Source organism: Mya arenaria, chromosome 5 (genome assembly GCF_026914265.1).
Source record: "Mya arenaria isolate MELC-2E11 chromosome 5, ASM2691426v1".
Classification (NCBI taxonomy): domain Eukaryota; kingdom Metazoa; phylum Mollusca; class Bivalvia; order Myida; family Myidae; genus Mya; species Mya arenaria.
In genome coordinates this window covers 58,684,884-58,705,847 of record NC_069126.1, presented here as the reverse complement: position 1 = coordinate 58,705,847, position 20,964 = coordinate 58,684,884, and the positions used below count along the sequence as shown (strand labels likewise).

Sequence of the window (20,964 nt, the reverse complement as noted above, 5' to 3'; positions counted from 1 at the left end):
AAGATATTGAGCGGAAATGTTTTTTACATTGGGGGTCGCCGCGACCTTGACCTTTGACCTAGTGACCCCAAAAACAATAGGGATCTTCTACACCTCATGACCAACCTCCCTACCAAGTTTGGTGAACCTAGGTCAAACCGTTCTCAAGATTTTGAGCAGAAATGTTTTTTATATTGGGGGTCGCCGCGACCTTGACCTTTGACCTAGTGACCCCAAAAACAATAGGGATCCTCTACACCTCACGACCAACCTCCCTACCAAGTTTGGTGAACCTAGGTCAAACCATTCTCAAGATATTGAGCGGAAATGTTTTTTACATTGGGGGTCGCCGCGACCTTGACCTTTGACCTAGTGACCCCAAAAACAATAGGGATCCTCTACACCTCACGACCAACCTCCCTACCAAGTTTGGTGAACCTAGGTCAAACCATTCTCAAGATATTGAGCGGAAATGTTTTTTACATTGGGGGTCGCCGCGACCTTGACCTTTGACCTAGTGACCCCAAAAACAATAGGGATCCTCTACACCTCACGACCAACCTCCCTACCAAGTTTGGTGAACCTAGGTCAAACCATTCTCAAGATATTGAGCGGAAATGTTTTTTACATTGGGGGTCGCCGCGACCTTGACCTTTGACCTAGTGACCCCAAAAACAATAGTGATCTTCTACACCTCATGACCAACCTCCCTACCAAGTTTGGTGAACCTAGGTCAAACCATTGTCAAGATATTGAGCGGAAATGTTTTTTACATTGGGGGTCGCCGCGACCTTGACCTTTGACCTAGTGACCCCAAAAACAATAGGGATCTTCTACACCTCATGACCAACCTCCCTACCAAGTTTGGTGATCCTAGGTCATGCGGTTTTCCAGTTATCGATCGGAAACGAAGTGTGACGTACGGACGGACTGACGGACTGACGGACTACCGGACTATCGGACTACCGGACTGACGGACAGGGCAAAAACAATATGTCTCCCCCAGAGAGGGGGAGACATAACTATAATATTCCATGATTTGTACCAAATAGTTGATATCTTATAGCCTCATGATTCATGGCAAGAAGATCTTGAAGCTAATTTCCAGTAGAAACAGTAAACATGAGGTGTGTTTAAAGCAGTGTTAGATTGGAACACTGCTGACTGGCATAATTCCAAGCAAGGTCCAAACACCATATAATGTTTTGTGCATTATAGTATATAAATATGCCTTAAATATAATATCAGTACTTTTGAACAATTCAAAGGGAGCTGTGGGGGACCAATCAACCTCCAGATATTGTCTCAAATTCCACAGAGGACATTTTATGCATCTTACTAAATAAAGATCTAAGCTTATGATTTTCAATTGGAGTTCAGTAAAGAGCAATTTTATGTTAATACAATACAACAACATGACCATTATTTAATTTAACCATGATATTGTTTCGCAACAACAACATGACCATTATTTGCTACAACTTTGTTATTATTTCGCAACAACATCGACAATATTTTGTAAGAATCATGATACTACTAAACGAAAACCAAAGATTTTCAATTTCTTATCATAAACATAATTGAGGGATCACACACTTGTAAAAGTTGTTGTTTTATTATAAATTAGTACTCAAATCGATATACAAAAACTTGATGAAATAATGTTAGTAAACACATGAATAGACAAAGTAAATTTTAAGACTGCTATTCCATGTCTCCAGGATAGCAAATTCTGGATGTCTTTTTCTCCCACCTCAGATAAGTAGATCCAATAATTTAACCATGCTAGATATTTTTATCTTGCCCACGGGCGAAGATAAAATGCCCGTATGGAACTCCTTTTTAATGGTCACAACATTGTAATTACCTCCCTTGTTGAAGACTGTTGTCAGTAGCATCAAGGAAATCTTGTCTTATGGTAATATTTAGAACGCTAATTAATTATTTCTCGCTTCAAATGTCACCATAAAACAGTTTTCAAGCACCATTATAGAAATAATGCTTCATTCTCCTTAGAACTATTTAAAAAGACCGATTTGACTATTAACATTAACTGGATCATTGCGCGCATATCCATGACAACCACATGCTATCGCATATCCATATGCAATTATTTTCACTAAGCACAAAAGAGTTCCAGCAAAAAATACATTTTTACTTAATTTTGTTTAACTGAGGTCGGAGAAAAAGCATCTACCATAGCTGCTCATGTAAGACAGGTTCATCCCGACCCTCGCGCAGGGTATTTTGCGGAAACTCAGTAAACCTTGTTTTCGCAAAACACCCTACGCTCGGGTCGGAATTAACCTATCTTACACTCTCGACCATGGAAGATACTTGTAGTCTCTATCATAAAAAGTGCTACAATTCAATGTCATCTCTATAATTCCCTTCAAGAAAAAAGTAAACAATCTGACGCCTTTATGAAGACAGAGGGAACAATTCCATGTCTCCATGAAAACAAAGCAAACAATCTGATGTCATCATAAAAACAATTCCATACATTCATAAAAACAGAGGGAACATTTCCATATCTTCATGAAAACAGAGGGAACAATTCCATATATATCTTCATGAAAACAGAGGGAACACTTCCATGTCTTCATGAAAACAGAGGTAACAATTCCCTGTCTTCATGAAAACAGAGGGAACAAGTGCATGTCTGCATTAAAACAGAGGGAAAATATCTTCATGAACAGAGGGAACTATTTCATATCTTCATGAAAATAGAGGGAACAAGTCCATGTCTTAATGAAAACAAAGCAAACAAATTGACGTCTTCAAGAAAAGAGATGGAACAATTCAATATCTTCATGAAAATAGATGCAATGATTCCAGAACTTACTAAAAAAAGTTAAGGCAACATAGCCTGGGAGATATTTTGCAATTTAAAGAAGGCTAACATAATGAAGATTTTAATGCTCACATGAATGGCTATTTTTTTTTATTCGGTCTAGTTCAATTACACTTTTTTATAATTTCAGGAAGACTGACATATTTGGATGCCTGAATGCTAATGATTGTGATTGTTGGACACATGGAATAGCTGCCTAACAGATGGTTATACTAAAAATACTCATTGCAATTCTGCTTACACATTTTATATGCATATATAATGTATCATAAAATACACAACCTGATTTTTACATTCATATTTTACCAGTCTCAATCTTGAGTTTTTCCTTGACCATTTATTAAAGTCTGTTCTGTTAATAGAAATTATAGTCTAAAATTTTCACAGATTTATAAAAGTTACAAATGTCAGGCTTACTGCCCAAAATTGAAAAGCCTCTCATATTTAAACCATGGAACATTTGTTTCTGAATCCTTGGAGCCATGATTTGAAATCAGAAATGAATACAACAAAACAACCAAAGGATTAGTCAAAATTGATCTAATTTTCAATATTCTGAAGGATGTCATATGTTTTTTTTATTTGTTGTTTTAGTGAAAGGGAGTGCATAGTGTTTAGTTAGTTCATATCATTCAGGAATTGTTCCTGAGAAGTTTGGCTCAAACTGTCCTTCAGGTTCAGAAAAAGAACTGTTTTCTATGAACAATGTAGATAATTGATGACATACATAACAATCCCTATAGCTTATCATGGTACCTATCTCCATTCTCTGACTTAAACTAAAGATATAAGTGTATGAGGCAAAACTTTCCCAGTTACACCCTAGTTTTCAGATGCAACCCTACTGGCTGTTCAATATTGTTTGCTGACTGTTCTTTCCCTCCTGTTTGATTCTCCTCAACATCCTTCTTTTTGAAACAGCATAAGTTTAGCTTTTTAGCAACGATAGTGATGATAACAATGGCCAGAAAAGCTCCTCCAGCAATGACACCTATTGCCCAATCAGGCAAACCATGATCCGTGATAGGCCTTTTAGATGTGGTGGATGTGGATGTACCATTAGTCATGCTAGAAGTGCTGGGATGTGTTGTGTTAGTATCAGGTAGCATGTTAGTTGTGCTTGTAGTAGATGTAGTAGTAGATGGAACTGAAATGACAATATATATATATAATATACCAAAGTTGTTAGTTGTATATACAGTAAAACTGCGGTCGTTCGAACAGGCTGTCGTTCGGGAACAGGCGTTCCATCAAGGTCGAAGGTTAATAGTCCCGAACATTTTTCCTTGCATTTTCATATAAATTATACTGACGCTGCAATGAAACCTAAATAAGTAGAGAATCCGAGCACCATAACCAGTCCCAAATACACAAATCATGCACAAAACCTTATGATTCCCTCAAGGTCATAATTTCACAGATTATCCCCTGAGCATATGTTCCAAAATAAACAAACAATTGATAGGTGTGAAAATTTCACAAGTTGTCAATTGCAATGACAGTTGAAAGAAAATTTGATACGGTGTGAAAAATCATCACTATCAGTTGATAAGGGCATTCAAGAAGATACATCTATGAGAAGTTAATGACAAGAAGTTCATTGTGATGCTGACCGTGATCTTCAGACACTCTGTATGCTGTCACGCCATTATTATGATACAACAGTTTCGCGAGACGATGCGCCAATTATCAATCCTTGATTTTGTGAATCTTAAATCTGACTAATGCCATAATATGCACTGTCAATATTTCAATGTTGCTGATTTAGAAAATGTTTTTTTTTTGTAAAAATAAACTTTAATACTTATTCATTTCTTGTTTTGTTTTTTACTTTTTAATTCATTTAGTATACATGTATGACAGCCTTTGAACATAAACCAAAACAAAATTGGTGTCGAAGTAAATATTCGGTTTGACAACTTAATTTACACTGAAAGACATTTCTTAACAGACATCTTAATTATGACTTAAAGGCTATTATAAGCTTTTGCAAGAAAATGAGTTCAGAACAACCACTCTCACTCACACTCAAAGAGTTAATCCTCTGTAATCACATAACAGATCAGATATTTTCAAGTGAAAGATATATCCGTGTTCATAGGTGTGAGTGAGACTTGAGTGTTTTGAGTGAGTTTGACATTAATTTTGTGAGGCCACTTGAACTCAACGATTGGTTGTGAATATGAATTGAATGAGTTTGACTGTTAAATGTACATGACAAGTAGAAAGAAGGAATATATCAGATTTGAAACAAATAAGAGAAATCCTTGTTTTCATGCAATATTAAAGAGACAGGGATAATCCATTGAAGTCCTTGAATAACGTACACTTCAATAAAAATTTTTTTCAAAACTATGCACCATATTTGTTTTGATTCATGCTGATCTAGCTTGAATGCCAAGCAAACTGGGTCGTTACAATTCCTCCCTGGCTGCAATTATAGGTACATTGATTTATTAAGTGTTTTCAACTTCCAACTTTTATTTTCAAACGCTAAGATCCACTTTATGCAGACTACAAAAGCAAGACTATGTGTAAATACATTTAAATCACATGGTACGATGGAAAATGGCTACATACAAAGCAACAATGAAAACAACAACAACAAAAACATGCATCATTTTCTAACACTCCTAGATTGTCACCATTTCTAACAATGCATGAGGTAAACAAATCTCGAATAAACATATGTTTACATCAACGGGGCAGGGTGATTTTTTATTCTATTTTTCTTTATTACAAAGTTAATAAAATTAAAATTCCAAAAAAATAAAAAAAATTGTAGGTTATCATTAGAAACAGTTCCCGTATTATTATTGGTAAGTCTGGGAAGTTTTTTAAAAAATGGTTAGGGAGGGGTGTGGTCAAAGGGGTGTGTCAAAACAACGCACCCTGCCCCTGTGGTTTACATTGTATATTGTAATCACCCCCATTATTAAAAGAGATAATCTGATATGATCATAAATACATACATGTATTTATTACACTATATTGGTCACTTGATGAAGAGGAGTGTTAGCAAGGCATGTGAACAGATTACTTGAGTGTCAATCCCCTTGTCCCACCCAAATGATCACTTGAGTGTCACTTAGGTGAATGTGGCTGGAGTGTGAGTGAGAGTGGTTGTTCTAGAGTATCCGGTCCACAATTAATGCTAACAACAAAGCTATGAAAATAGCTCAACATCTAAAGAAGGTAAAGATTATTTTACCATCTAACTTGATATGACTGTCAACTTAGAAAGGAAATAAGAAGTATATGATATAATGATACATTTATTGGTCTATAGTAAATACAAAAAACACTGGATAAATTGAAGCTGAGATAAAGCAATACAAAAATATAAACAGATTCACTTGTGAGTATTAATTCAGTACAAAACAAATACAATAATATTGTTAAATGAACAACACCGTTTTATTTTAGTCTTAAATACAAAATCAACAATGTACAGTTGGGTGTTTCTCACATCTAATAGCAATCAATGTTCCAAAAATCACATTTTTCAGATTATTTGTTGTTTTTTTTAAATTCGTAGACTTTTTATTTCCTCAGCTATTCATGCAACATATTCTTAATCAAAAAGGTTGGTTACATTCAGTGATTTTTTTTGGCCAATAGCAGAAAAAATTGTTTCATTTTTTTTTGCTCTGATTAGCTTTTAATACACTTTTATCATTAACCAATGATGTCACATATATATGCATCACACAGCTGTGTCCCGAATGAGATCAAAAGTAACAACTATAATATTTCCAACGGACTGATACTAATTGCGTTCTTCATTAAATGTTTTCATTTGTGTAACATGAATATGAAGCAAGAAAACATTTGAACACAGATATGAAGGATGATCCAAATGTAACCGAAATTATTTTGTTGAAGCTGCAATATGAATGTTAATATTCATTAAATTTTTTTTTTTTAAAATGCAGTGTATCTATTTTTATCGTTATCTTATTGAAATGGTGGAATGTTTACACTATCAATTAAACTTTACTATACAGACAAGATATACAAATATAAATAAAACCAAAAATTTATGTTGGAATTTTGTTCTTATTTCCTCTGCCTATGAATGTTTGGTTCTAGGTGGTTCATTTAACAAACAGTATAAAACACTAAAGGCTTTATTGTCAAATGCATGATTCAGTGTCAGTCTGTCTCTTGTTTTAAATTTGTGTTTCAGATTGAATTTACTAACCTTTTCCATCCTCTATTTCAAGGAAAAATGGGAATTCCCAATTGAATCAAAACACCACAATTTTCCCCACATAAAGGCCCTGACCCCCTTCTGAAAAGATGGTGGAGAAAAAATAACTGATGCAGTATGACATTATATCAACCCTACAACATAAATGACGCAACGCCATTGGTCCAGGACTGGTCACGTGGTGACCCCATATATTCAAAATTGGGTCACCACATTTAAATTGTACCAAAATGGCATCTATTTTCTGATTCTGATGAATACATGAAACATTTAAACAGGTTATCAACGTGATATATACGTTACGGTGTCAGTAGGTGACCTGATATGGGATACAGGGTGCAGGAAAACATATTCGGTTTCCTTTGCCCGGTATATCCTATATCGGGTCACCTACTAACCCCGTAACTTATAATATTCATGAAATATTTAGTTGGTAGAAACTCAATTTTTTGGTTTGAATACTCTAAGAAAGAACACGAAATTGTATATTTGCTTTTGGTTGAGTCAAACAATTTTATTAACAATACATGACTGATGGATTGGCACTAATTCTGATTAATTTCTGTGAATTGTTATGAATATTGACTATTATGAAAATTCAAACTGGTGTGAGTAAAATATCAAGTAGAAATAATAACATATTCACATAACGTGTATAAAGAATCTATACAATTTTACTTGTAATAAAGCAGCAAAAGCTGTAATCTCTAAGTTTTCATAATATTCAATCTTTTACAATGCATACAAAAGACTTTTTTAATACCAAGAGTAATATCATGAAAAAGTTTCAAAGAAAAGAGCATTGCACTCATGGTCAATTAATATTGTTACAGAATATTAAAAGCTGCCGTCCACTACAGCCCTGATGCCTGAGGAAGGGTTTCTGATACAAGTTTGTTAGTTTTAGGAACCTTTTCCAGTTAATCAATTAATAGCCAAAGCTTCGCCATCATGCTCGTTTGGCCTGTATTTGTGGAGTGGGAAATGAATGCCGAAACGTATCTGAAGAAGCCTAATGTGACAGGGCAGAATGCATACAGTTCTGGAATAGGGTTCTGAACGTTTCCTGATCATGCGGAAAGGTTGAGGTAACGTTGCAGAACATGCCAAAGAGATGCTGAATTGTTGGTGATAAAATGCTGAAATGTTGCTGATTTGAGACACGGGTATATAATCTATGCCGAAGGGCTGTTTTGTGACTAGTTGCTAGTGGAACATCATGGATGCTAGAGACCTTCACCTTGCACTTTGGTTTCAAATCCAAGCTAAAATGTATGCCATGCTTGCCTTGGCATTGTATTTGAGACAAAGAAGAAGTAGATGCTATTGATTGTGGGTCCTTCCCCAACTCACAGACAACATGAGGCTTCACTATGGACAGTAAAATAGCATCTGAGCTCACATACTCCTAGTAAGTGTCAAGTCTTCCCAAAATGTGCCGGTCCGCCGGACATGACTGGCAAATTTGTACGGGTCAGGCTGTTTAATCGTAAATGACGATCCAAATGACCAACATATTTTGAGAAGACTAAATAGTGAAAAGGTACCTTAAAGGGAAATGTCTGTAAAAAATTTTGCTGATTATTTGCCTTGGCGGTAGTTAGTCGATCCCATGTTGATATTTGACGTCACATAACATTGCTAAAAGTCGGCTTTTTCTGATATGGAATCATGAAGCCGATTGCCAGAGATAAACAAGTAATAACGATGCACCCATAACAGCATTATATTACGCCTGTTTTGATTGGTTATTGGTTTGCAACAAGACACTATCATACTATCATAATCCATTTTGAGCCCCTTGGCCATTTTTCTCGAAAACAACCTCGGATGTATGCCAGTGCATCAATAGTAGTAGTTCGTAAAATTTTGAATTATATTATTAATCAGATATAGTGTTTTAGCTTGTATTTGTTGATCTTAGTTTGAATTGATTGCCAGTGAAGTGTATTATTGCTAACATAATTAAGATTCCCAAGAATTAAGTCATTTAGTTTAACTGTTACCGTATTATATCATGCATAGGACGCACTTTTTTACCCCCAATTATTGTCTTAAAAATTGCCTGCGTCCTTTCCATGCTATTAGAATTTCATCTGTTTTTTTCCATGTCCATCTCAGGTCAAAAATATCGGACTGGGAAAGAACGCGGTAATAGTAAGTACATACATGCCATATTTTCTGGAGACCATTCAAGGGGATTTGTTCAAAAGTCTGAAAATTCAGGGGGATTTTGGTAGTATTCAGGGGGATTTTTTAGCAGATCTAATTTGGCAAAATTTTGAAGTATTTTAAGACGCGTACGAAAAAACAACAAATTGCCATAATTTTGAAAGGCTCCCGAGGGGATTATGTCCACAATTTAAGGGGATTTTGGTCACATACCAGGGGATTTTCATCATCGCCATGTAGCATTACGGGCATGACACACATGCCAATTCACCTTGTTTAATTACCCCTTTTTCCAGCACTTCATCTATATTTTTATAAGACACAACCATATTGCATAATAAAATCACTCACTTGCAAAATAGAATACTTCACAGAAAAATGTTTCAGAGACAATTTAATGTGCTTACCTTCCTCTAAAATTGGATACAAAATCTGCAGCCTATGATCATAAATGATGACTTTCAGACTAATAGAGAGAATGGAATGAATTATCAATATTTTTCATTTCAATTCCCAAATAGTCAGAATTGTTTGCTTCTGATAAAAAGCAAATGCATAATTTATTAAGTTCATAAACATATCTTCTTTTGGCATTCATAAAAAAAACAAAACAAAAAAAAACATCACCATAATAAATAAATAAAAGTCATTTCATCCGAATTGTCTACTTTCAGTTTCTCTTCTGGAAGTTCTGTTATTTTCCGATATTTGCGATGAAGGTCAATGTCACGTATGTAAACATATTAGTGAGGCATAACAAAGAACAGCATTGTCTATTAGTTATTTTAATCCTTTTCTTTACTGAATAATTTACAGTCACCTTTAAATTATTAATTCTTTTGATGACAATGACACATGTTATGAAGAACGCTTTAATTTGTTACATCCTCTCTGATTGGATAAAAATCATAGTTTTAACCAATGAAAATCGACCTTTTATCTGACCAGTCTAATTGACATTTCTTACGCAAATTCTGTCAGTTTCAATCAAAACAATGCATGAAATGTGCCCTGCTGATTTATTAAGTGTCACCCAATAGGTGTTGTTAAAACACACCATCAGTTGATAATCCAATTAACCTTCAGGACAGGAAGGGCATTATAACTGTAAACAGGCATATATAATTAAACCCTGTGATAAATTTGCGTAATTTTAAACACTTTAATTCCGGGGGATTTTCATCCCCCTCCGGGAGACCGGGGGATGGGTCAATATTCCGGGGGATTTTATCCCCCTCCCGGGGATATGGCATGTATGTAAGTATCTGTACTGCGTCACCGAAGAGAACAACTGACATAGGTAAAATCACGTAAGTTAACACACGCAGAAATATATTGAATGTTTACTTTAAAATGATTTGTTGAGAAATTAATTGAAAACAAACATGAGTGTTTACATTTTTACAAAACGGACGCTACTCACAAAAACACGATGTGAGTCGGCATTTAACTGGATTGAGTTATAACGGCAATGGAAAATCGGGAAAGGAGGTCAATATCAATTAATCGTTGTTTATTATTTTAATGTTTCGATATTTTACAAAACATTTTGTTGCATGTTACTGTTTTAAAAAATTAATAAAGGAATGTGCATAACGCAAAGTAGCATTATTGTCACTATCAAATCTTTTCAAATGTGCGAAGGTGTGAAAAACACCCGCTGTCTGTCATTAGAAAAAAACATCAATAGAACGAACAATTACGATGGTAATTCCGTATGGTTGTTTGTTCGCACTTAACCCGTTGTGCCTTCCGCTGGCAAGGATAATTACCGACACGCATTAATTATGCCTCACATGCTTTATTCCGCACAGCGACAAGCCTTATCAAATCAATCATCAGTTTTGACAATACACAGTTTTGCAACGGTTGCAACGGTTGACTGTCATTCAGAAGGCATGTCGGAACTTTTGCAACGGTTGACTGTCAGTTAGAAGGCGAGTCGGGACTATTACAGCATTTGTATAAGTCTTATAATATGCGTGAATGTTCTCAAAATGTCAAGACTTATATCATTGTTGTGTACACTAAATTACCGAAATGTTAAATTACCGAAATACGATGATAATTATAGAAATACACCAGACAGTTATCAAAATATGCCTTATATCCATTTCTTTTTTATACTTCAATATATGTTATAAATACTTTACCAACCTCAATTTTTCGGCTCCGATTTTGACATTTTTCCGCTGCGTCCTATCTTATATATTAAGGGTTTTTACCCATTTATTCAACTATTTTTTTGCCTGCGTCCTAATCTATGCTAGCGTCCTATATATGATATAATACGGTAAATTGAAATTACAATGCAATCTAGTTGCAGCGTAGTTAAAGTGTACCAATTTCTGACATTGTGAACCTTCCAAAAACATCCTAGGTTGTTTTCGATAAAAATGGCTGAGGAGTTCAAAATGAATCAAAATCGTCAGCACTCAATATGCTTCGGCCTCGGTGACAAAATGGGTGCAGTTGGTGGAATTGCCGGAAAACACCTAAATAGGGCAATGTTAAAATATTTTTTGAGAGACCAAGTGTGTTTACTTTTACTGAACAACATGTCCGTAAAGTGTTTATATACGGTTGTTTTTGTGAATTAAATCAGTAAAGCATTAAAACCAGTTGGTATTCATTCTAACATTTTTTGTATACTATTTAATGATATGTTTGTGGGGACAGGCAAATATTTTTTCAAAGAGGCTTAAACTTCCAACATCACCTGTCTAGTGGACAGGCAGATTTTTTACAATTTCGGGAAAACTGAAGTGTATGACTTTTGTGTTGCTGCCGAAAGTGTATGCCATGTGGTCCCAGAAGTGTGTAGTGCTCTGCTTCAGGAGTGTAAGGATGAGGTTCTGGCTATTCCCATACTCCAGGTGCCTCAGGTAAGAAGTAACTGCAAAATACAACCTCGCCGGCAAACACGTGGTGATTAAGCAGACATGGGAACCTTTGGCAATGACAGAGAGGTAGATTTAGGTCTAAAAGTGGTAGATCGGGTTCAAAAGCGGTAGAATTTCTTATTTCATATGCATAATGACGAGTTTACCCTCAACATTTCTTTGACTTCAATGAAAACTAAGTTAGAATAACATGTGAAAAGATAAAGAAGCCTCAAATAATTAAGGCTTTCCTAAGATGCCGAGTTACAAGTCATGCAACGTGTGTTGAAGATCCCGAAGCCGTCCAAAATAAAACAGTATTTTCAATCATGATATGGCCAGAAGTGCCAAGTTTCCAGAAGTGTAAGGGAATGACAAGGTAAGGCTTAAGAACATTGCAAAGACATGGTGAAACATCCTGATTTTGCAAATTCTGCTTTCTAAAAAAGTTTGGGGGGCATAGTGGACAGCAGGTCTAAGGCATTCATTCACAGTAAGATATTCAAATACTACAGCAATTATTGTTTTCAACATACATTTCTATCACTACCCTCCAAAACAAAATTTCAAACACTTGCATTTGAAAAATAAATCTATTCTTTTCTGGCCTTAGTAAAGCATTATGTTCAAGTCCAAGAATCTGACAAATTACAATAATCTCTTTAAATCTCTGCCACAACGAACATAAGGAGGATAGTCTTACACAAATGTTTGGTAAGTTAGTAACCTCAACAAAAATCTTATCACTGACAGACATGCTAAATATACACAAATAATACATAACACTTACAATATTTTATATTATAATTATACACTTTTACTACATAATTATGTCCAATACCAATTAAGGTGAATATAGGACCATTTGCATGTTCAATTATGGTTTTAAATATGAACATTTATGTATATTAAATATTTGTTTAAAAGCACTACATTGAATTTAGATTTTTACAACTATAATACTGTATATAATATTATTGTTATATTATATACAGTATTATAGTTGTAAAAATGTATCTAAAATTATTATGATCAAAATAACAACCTTATATAACATTGTGGACAGGGGGATCATTTTCAAGGCATGTTAAAAGTTAGAATTACATTCAATTCTTCCATAAAAAATGTCAAGGGAGAAAATTGGTCTTTCTTGTAATCTCTTTAAATGGCTAAATTATAAATTTACCACAACATAAGGAGGACAGCTGTCTTACACAAATGTTTGGTAAGTTAGTAACCTAAACAAAAATCTTATCACTGACAGACATGCTAAATATACACAAATATTATACCTCACATAAATTTGTCCCTTCTTTTTATATATAAACTCGATTGGTCCGTATATCACCGTGTTTTGATGAAAATCCAGTTTAATGACCTCAGAGGTCCATTTTATATTTTTGGCCGGTCCGGACCTCGCCAAAAATGTAATATGGACCGCTGACGTCATACAATTGGTAAGTAGGGCTTGCTATTTTCAAAACAGCAAGAAATTGTCGCAAGTAAACATTATAAGCTTTGTTCAATAAAACACATATAAATCGCTTTAAAAATATTGAATTGTAATGAAAATGTTCGGTATAATATAAGAAATATAACACACCACTTCGGGCCATATGGTATTATAAGGACCGGTCAGTCAGCCCCCCGAAGGTGAATGGACCTCGGCTTACGCCTCGGTCCATATACACTTTCGGTGGCTGACTGGCCGATCCTTATAATGTCATATGACCCTCAGTGGTGTGTTATATTTCTTAAATAATATTACAATACTTTATATTATAATTATACACTTTCATTACATAATTATGTCCAATACCAATCAAGGTGAATATAGGGCTAGACTTACTACATGTATTTGCATATTCAATTATGGTTTTAAAAATGTTCATATAATACTGTATATAATATAACAATAATATGGCACATGGATCTAAAACAATCATGATCAAAATAACAACCTTATATAACATTGTGGACAGGGGGATCATTTTCAAGGCATGTTAAAAGTTAGAATTACATTCAATTCTTCCATAAAAAATGTCAAGGGAGAAAAAAAAATGTCAAGGGAGAAAATTGGGCCACAGAGCTAGGCATCTTGAAATGTAATTAGGTCAAAAATATATAAAGATAATTCAATTTACATCAACTTTTTTCAATATATGGTTCTTTAGCATATAGTTTTTTTCTAATCAAGGGATGCAATTTGGAAATGAAGTTAAAATTGCCATAATCATATATTGGTGCTTAAAGCGACAGTCCGCAAAAGTAACCGTATTTCAAAAGTTTTTAATAAGTTCCACATTGTTTCAGACCGACTGAACCGCAATTATTTTTAAAAAAATCGCTTTAATAACTTAGATTTAACAAATTGAAAATTGCCGAAAGTTGCTATTTTTAGACGGCAAAAGAGAAAGTAGGTCTACGGTTTTTCCGACTACTCTTGGGGGCGATACTATTTCCCGGTCCCGGTCTCATCCGGTCCCGGTCTCCTCCGGTCTCTGTTTTATAGTAGCTATCGGGCGTGATCAAAAAGGTGTTAATTACCGCGGGGGGTAATAGGATTACAAAAGATTACAGTTGATTAAAACATTAGATATTTGATGATAATTATGTCACTATTTATTTCAAATTTTATATCAATAAAACATATAATAAATTAAGACAAAGATATAAACACGAAATATGCACATGTACTAAAATTAATGTCATGAATAACAAACACATTGAGTGTGTGTTTTTTTCATATTAAATTCAGTTATAAGTATACTATTGATAATAGTAATACAAAAAATAACAATGCTTGACTACATGTAAATCAAATTTGTAAGTTATCTCAGTACTTCAGGAATTCTATTATCCTTCTTTTGTTTAACTATTGATTTTGTTGCAGCAGATGCACTTCCACGACCAGTTGCCTTATGTATTTCTGCCAACTGATCGTCTAATTTTAATTTTTATGCCGACGCATTTCATGTGGAATCTTTTCCTGCATGTTCTATTTTCGCAAATAACTAAATTATCGACGAATTCTGGCATTTCACATGAACAGAATGTTTTTAATTTGAAATTTATAGGGATCGCGACTTTTCATTTTCTCTATAAAACGGATTTTTTTTTTATTTTCTAGACAGCTGACTAGATGTTCCCTCATTTCACATACAACGAAATTGACGTTTGTATTTACATAGCCATTCTTAAAACAAAAATCCACAGCATTAGCAGTTGCAAAGACACCACAGGCATGTACATTTGGTTGTTATAGAAGTCGTGGAACTTTTATAAGCTGAGATTTGTTACTTTTTATAAATTAGGAGCATCGTAGTTCCACCGATCATGACGACTTTAAATAAAGATTCTTGTATGTTGTAAGTATGTTGCCCAAGATGTCCCCGATTCAACCACGTTCCGTTACGCTCCCCCACGATCACCCCGATTCGACTCCACGCTCTGTTACGTTCGCCACGATGCTCTGGAATCGGGGACATCGTGGTAATCGTGGCCTAATATAAACCTAGCATTAGCGAATAGCACAAAATTATAAACGAAAAATGGAGACATAATGTGTTGATTACTTCAGAATGGCGCAACTTCAAAGAAACACTCTTCATCTAGTAGCTTTAATGTCTAAGCACACGCATAATTACTATAATAGGATGTTATAACATTGCAACTTTTAGCTCCAGAAAATGTGTTTATGTACTTTTTCTCCATTCATTGATTTACTTGTTTACATGCGATGAACATTGTATAATGTTCTACGCAATAAACATTTCGTATCGTATCGATATGAGTCGGATATGCAAACATGGAATTTTTCAATTGTAATCATTTATGCTTAAAAAATTTTATGTCGGGGGGTAAACATAAAAGGAAGAACAATAACATAACATAACATAATTTAAAAGGTGCAATTCTAAGTTACTTCATACTCTAGCCGTCCTCAATCTTTTATGCAAAAAACATGAGCATTTGTACTGCATCGCATCTTTCTCTACACCTTTAACACGAATTGCATAAATAGTGTATACCTATAACAAATTGCATAAATTAAGACATAATGTTTATATATTTTATACCATTTTGTTACATATAAAAACAAATAAGATTGTCAAAATCGTGTTATAAACATCAGCAACACAATCCGTTGCCTGGGGCCATAAGTTATGAACCGGGAATTATGAGACCGGATGAGACCGGATTTTACGAGGAGAGACCGGGAAATAGTATCGCCCTGCGCATGCGCAAGAACTTTGGAATCCCACTGTTTTTTCTATTTATATAACCGTTAACTCTCGGGGGCCGATAGTTAAGATTAGAGATATTGAAAATGACACGAAAAACTCATTTCTAGGTCGATTTGAACCAAATTTTTTTTGGATTCGTCAGTCAGGAATGCTTATCAACACATAGATGAATTTTATTTTTTTTTCATGGCTAATTTGCCCGATTTGCGGACTGTCGCTTTAAAGTTTCATTCAATTTCTTGTTCTGATGAACAGTAAACTAATTTGCTGAATTTGGATATGTTTCAAATTTCTATGGGCCATAAATCTGACAATACTTATGTATAAATTTATGTTATAAAAGAGTGTAAAGCTTCTGTAAACAAATGTATAAAATCCCCCCAATGGACACACAGGATGATTACTATAGGGCACAGGCAATTTTTTTTAAGTTAAAAAGACAGCCAAATATTTAAAACCTCACAAGAATAAGGCTGAAGCAATTCAAATATTTATTCTATGGATTTCACCCTAAACTAGAACTGTAAGCCATAGGCTAACGAATACCCCCCACCCCTCCATGTCTAGGTTGTTTGCCCTGGAGTTAGGCCGGACAAAGCTAATTTTGCCTACAAGGGGAGATAACTCCAGTCAGGGTCATGTGACCTGTACCAAATTCACAGAGGCGAAAGTTTACAACATGGCCATTAATTTCTGAAAGTTTGATAAAGATTTGTTGAATAATAACAAAGATGAATCCCGGACAGGGCTTATTTTGCCTACTTTAACACATCAAGGGGAGATAACTCCAGTCAGGGTCATGTGACCTGTACCAAATTCACAGAGGCGAAAGTTTACAACATGGCCATTAATTTCTGAAAGTTTGATAAAGATTTGTTAAATAATAACAAAGATGAATCCCGGACAGGGCTTATTTTGCCTACTTTAACACATCAAGGGGAGATAACTCTGGTCAGGGTCATGTGACCCGTACCAATTTCACAGAGGCGCAAGTTTACATCATGGCCATTAATATCTGAAAGTTTGAAAAAGATTTGTTCAATAACGACAAAGATGAATCCCGGACAAAAAAAAAAACGGACGGACAGACGGACAGACGGACAGACGGACAACCCGATTCCAGTATACCCCCCCCAAACTTTGTTTTGGGGGGTATAAAAATTGATGCTAGCTTGAGAAATAAAACTAAACATACAATATTTCCATTTCCTTTAAAAACAGGAGTGGGTAGAGGCAAAACATTTTTTCTTTCCTAAATTAATCATCATTTAGAAGATAGTCATGAATACTCATAACTTTATTATTTCTTTTAAGTGGAAATTTAAGAATACCCAACAGAGCACTGACATTTCACATATAACTGTTTTAGGCTTTCGGGAGTCGTAAGACATATAATAACATGTCTGTCTGTTATAGCTTGCATGAAGGTCTGTTTTGTCATTTGTTGATTTTATGGGTGAAAACAGGAGTGGTCACTTAAAGAAAATGAAATCATGGAAATATAGGTGGGGTATTAATCTATCAAAAAACCCGTTTAAGTTTGATGTGGCCGAAGCGTAAATTATTGCCAATTACATGATATTTATAATTATTGTACACACAAGTTTCCTGTTATAAAATCATTATGATTATGAGCCTACAGTGAGGTTGCATTAAAATTTTAAAATTTTGCTCCTGTAAATATTCATAAAAAAATCCAAGGGACACAAGATATGGTTCACAGCAAGTTTAGAAAAGTGACACAACTCTTAAATCATCAAAATAGGATATGCAGAAAATATGTACATTATTTTTAACTTTATAAGTAAAAGTACATAATATCGCTTCAAGAAAATTTTAAAATTTGTTGCATCATGGCTCACGTCTAAATCTATTAAAAGCTATACTTTGTCAATGTCAACTCAAACTCTGCCTTTTGATCCATTGACATCAGTACATATTCCAGTTATCTGAATAATCTCGAGGCTGATAATAAGTGTAACCAGATTGAAGGGCAAGGTTAACATGGCCTGGGTGTATGTTGCCCGTTGTTGCAGGCCTTTGCCATTCGTCCTGTCTGGGGAAATGATCGGGGAAGAAGTTCTGTGTGCTTCGAGAAGGAACCATATTCCCAGGATAGACACTGTATCTTGATTTAACATTGTTTGTGTTCCTCATCTGACTTCCTTCATGTTTTCCATTGGCTTGTTTGTGATGGTCTACCCGAATGTGCCTATCCGGGTTATCCTTTATAGAGTGAGGATAACCATGCCTGGTATCAATGTAGGAGGCCATACTGGGGTGCATTGCCATACTATGACCATTGTTTTGGCCACTATAGATATATTCACCACCAGATTGTTGTCGTCTGGTGTTTCTCTTGTGATTATGCTTGTGTTTTCCATGTCCATGTCTCCTAGCTCTGTACAGAAACAGACCTAGTAAGAAGACCACCAGACCTACCAACACCACCCCACCAACTGTTGAGGCCACTACAATAATGACTGTCCTTTCATTTGAAACAGCAGCGGTATTAGTGTCACTTTCAGTTGTTTCAGCTATTAAGGTAGTGGTAATGGCATCAGTAGATGTAGCGGAAGGTGCAGTAGCTGTAGTGGAAGGCGAAGTAGTTGTAGTGGAAGGCGAAGTAGTTGTAGTAGAAGACATGGTGGTAGAAGATGTAGTCGTTGTAGTAGAAGGCGAAGTAGTTGTAGTAGAAGGTGAAGTAGTTGTAGTAGAAGTCGTGGTGGTAGAAGGTGTAGTAGTTGTTGTTGTGGTGGTGGTTGTTGTGCTTGAGGTGGTGGTTGTGGTGGTAGGTTGACCTGGCAATGAACAGGAAAACATTTTTACAATGCTGTCTGGTACTCTTCAAAGATTCATCACCGAACTGTGTGATTATCCATTACTGATTTATAATATTACACTTTTGATAACCAAATCAAGATATATTGCTTTGTGATTTCAATAGGATGAGACATGAAGATAAACCTTTCAGAAATCCTAATCTACAGTTTTGCAAACATCTAAATTTATTTTGCTATCTTCAAAAACTTCTTTTCCTTTTTTGATGAGCATACATTTTTCAATGTTGACATCATTTTTATCAAACAAAATAACTAAATCCTAGAGCCAGCATGTTTCATGTCAAAAAATCCATTTTTGTTTTATGTCAATACCACCATTTCCAGGATGATTTTTGGACTAGGGCACTTGTGCATAGTTTGTAGTGATGCACTAGGCATCTGTATTTTCGAGCCGTGTTTGAGGGTTCACAGACGTGATTAGTTGTCCATTAGCAAATTTGAATAATCAAATAGTACCAAGCTGCTCACAATGTACTAGAACATGAACAAGAGTTCGGAAGACAGCGCGCTCAACTACGCCGCTTTGACTTAGAAGTGAATACAATAACAATGTAATATCCCGTCAAAAGCAATTCGATGTGACAAAACCAGGTTTTTAATGATTGACAGAAGAGATTCAGTTTCCAATTTTTCTTCTATTTTTTTTTTAACAGTGACCTTGATCCTAAGGGCCCCAAACACAATCCCATGGAAGTCCTCCATAAGCTCTTCCTACATATCAAGTTTGGTCACGGTATGTCAATCATAACTGTAACAGTAATCTATTTTAAGTAAACAGTGACCTTGACCCAAGGGGGCCTAAAGGCAATCCATGAAAGCTCTGCATAAACTTGTCCTATTTACCAAGTTTGATCACACTATGTCAACCCTTACTTGAGTTATTCATTTCAGTACTAACCATATTTCTATTTTTAGCAACAGTGACCATGACTTAGACCATAACTCTCGGGGCCCAAAACACAATCTCAGGAACGGTCTCTATAAACTCTTCCTATATACCAAGTTTGGACACAATAAAAATTATGTAGACCCTAACTTAAGTTATTCAATACCAACACTTTTTCTATTAAAAGTAACCTTGACCTTGATCCTAGGGGCCCCAAATGCATTCCCATAAAAGGTCTCTATAAACTATTTACATATACCAAGTTTGGTCTCTTTATGTCAAACCTAGCTAAAATTATTCGATACATAAGGTGACTTTGACGCTGCCCTCCCACCAGCTCACCGAACAATGACACAAGTCATTCAAATAACTTGTTTTCCCTTTATGAAAATGTGGTTAAGAATACAACAAGAGCCGTCGTAAGACAGCGCGCTCGACTACGCCGTTTGACTTAGAAGTGAATACAATAACGATGTAATATTACCAAGTTTGGTCTCTTTATGTCAAACCTAACTAAAATTATTCAATACATAAGGTGACTTTGATGCCAACCCTTCCAGCAGCCCACCAAAACAATGACACAAGTCATTCAAATAACTTGATTTCCCATTATTGTAGAATGATTAAGAATTATATTACAAATATGCTTTTCAAAAGTAATTAAAAAAAAAACAAAAAAAAAACTATTAGGGCCATAATTTGTATTAAGGGTTAAAATGGAGTTATGTTTTTTGTTGTAAGATGGTCATAAATAATTTTGAACTTTATTAAGAGCACGGAATAAATGGTATAGAATTTTTTATATAAGGTATTATTCACTAACCACAAAAAGATAAGATTGTACAATTACAATGGTCTACATGTAGTTCAATGAACAAGTCTGATCAT

At 35.0% G+C, this 20,964-nt stretch overlaps 1 protein-coding gene across 11 annotated transcripts in view; it reads right to left on the bottom strand.

Moving 5' to 3' along the window:
* Positions 1–20,964, bottom strand: part of LOC128234064 (integumentary mucin C.1-like) — a 122,969-nt gene that overhangs the window by 31,709 nt on the left and 70,296 nt on the right. For 4 of the 11 annotated variants that reach the window (XM_052948035.1, XM_052948034.1, XM_052948036.1 and 1 more), the window contains exon 5: positions 6,091–19,148. The exons of the other annotated variants lie outside the window; for them this stretch is intronic. In XM_052948035.1, coding sequence (XP_052803995.1) covers positions 18,277–19,148 — 872 coding nt within the window. In that variant the 3' untranslated portion in view covers positions 6,091–18,276. Of the gene's footprint in view, positions 1–6,090; positions 19,149–20,964 lie in introns of those variants that run through there. 11 annotated transcript variants of the gene reach the window in all.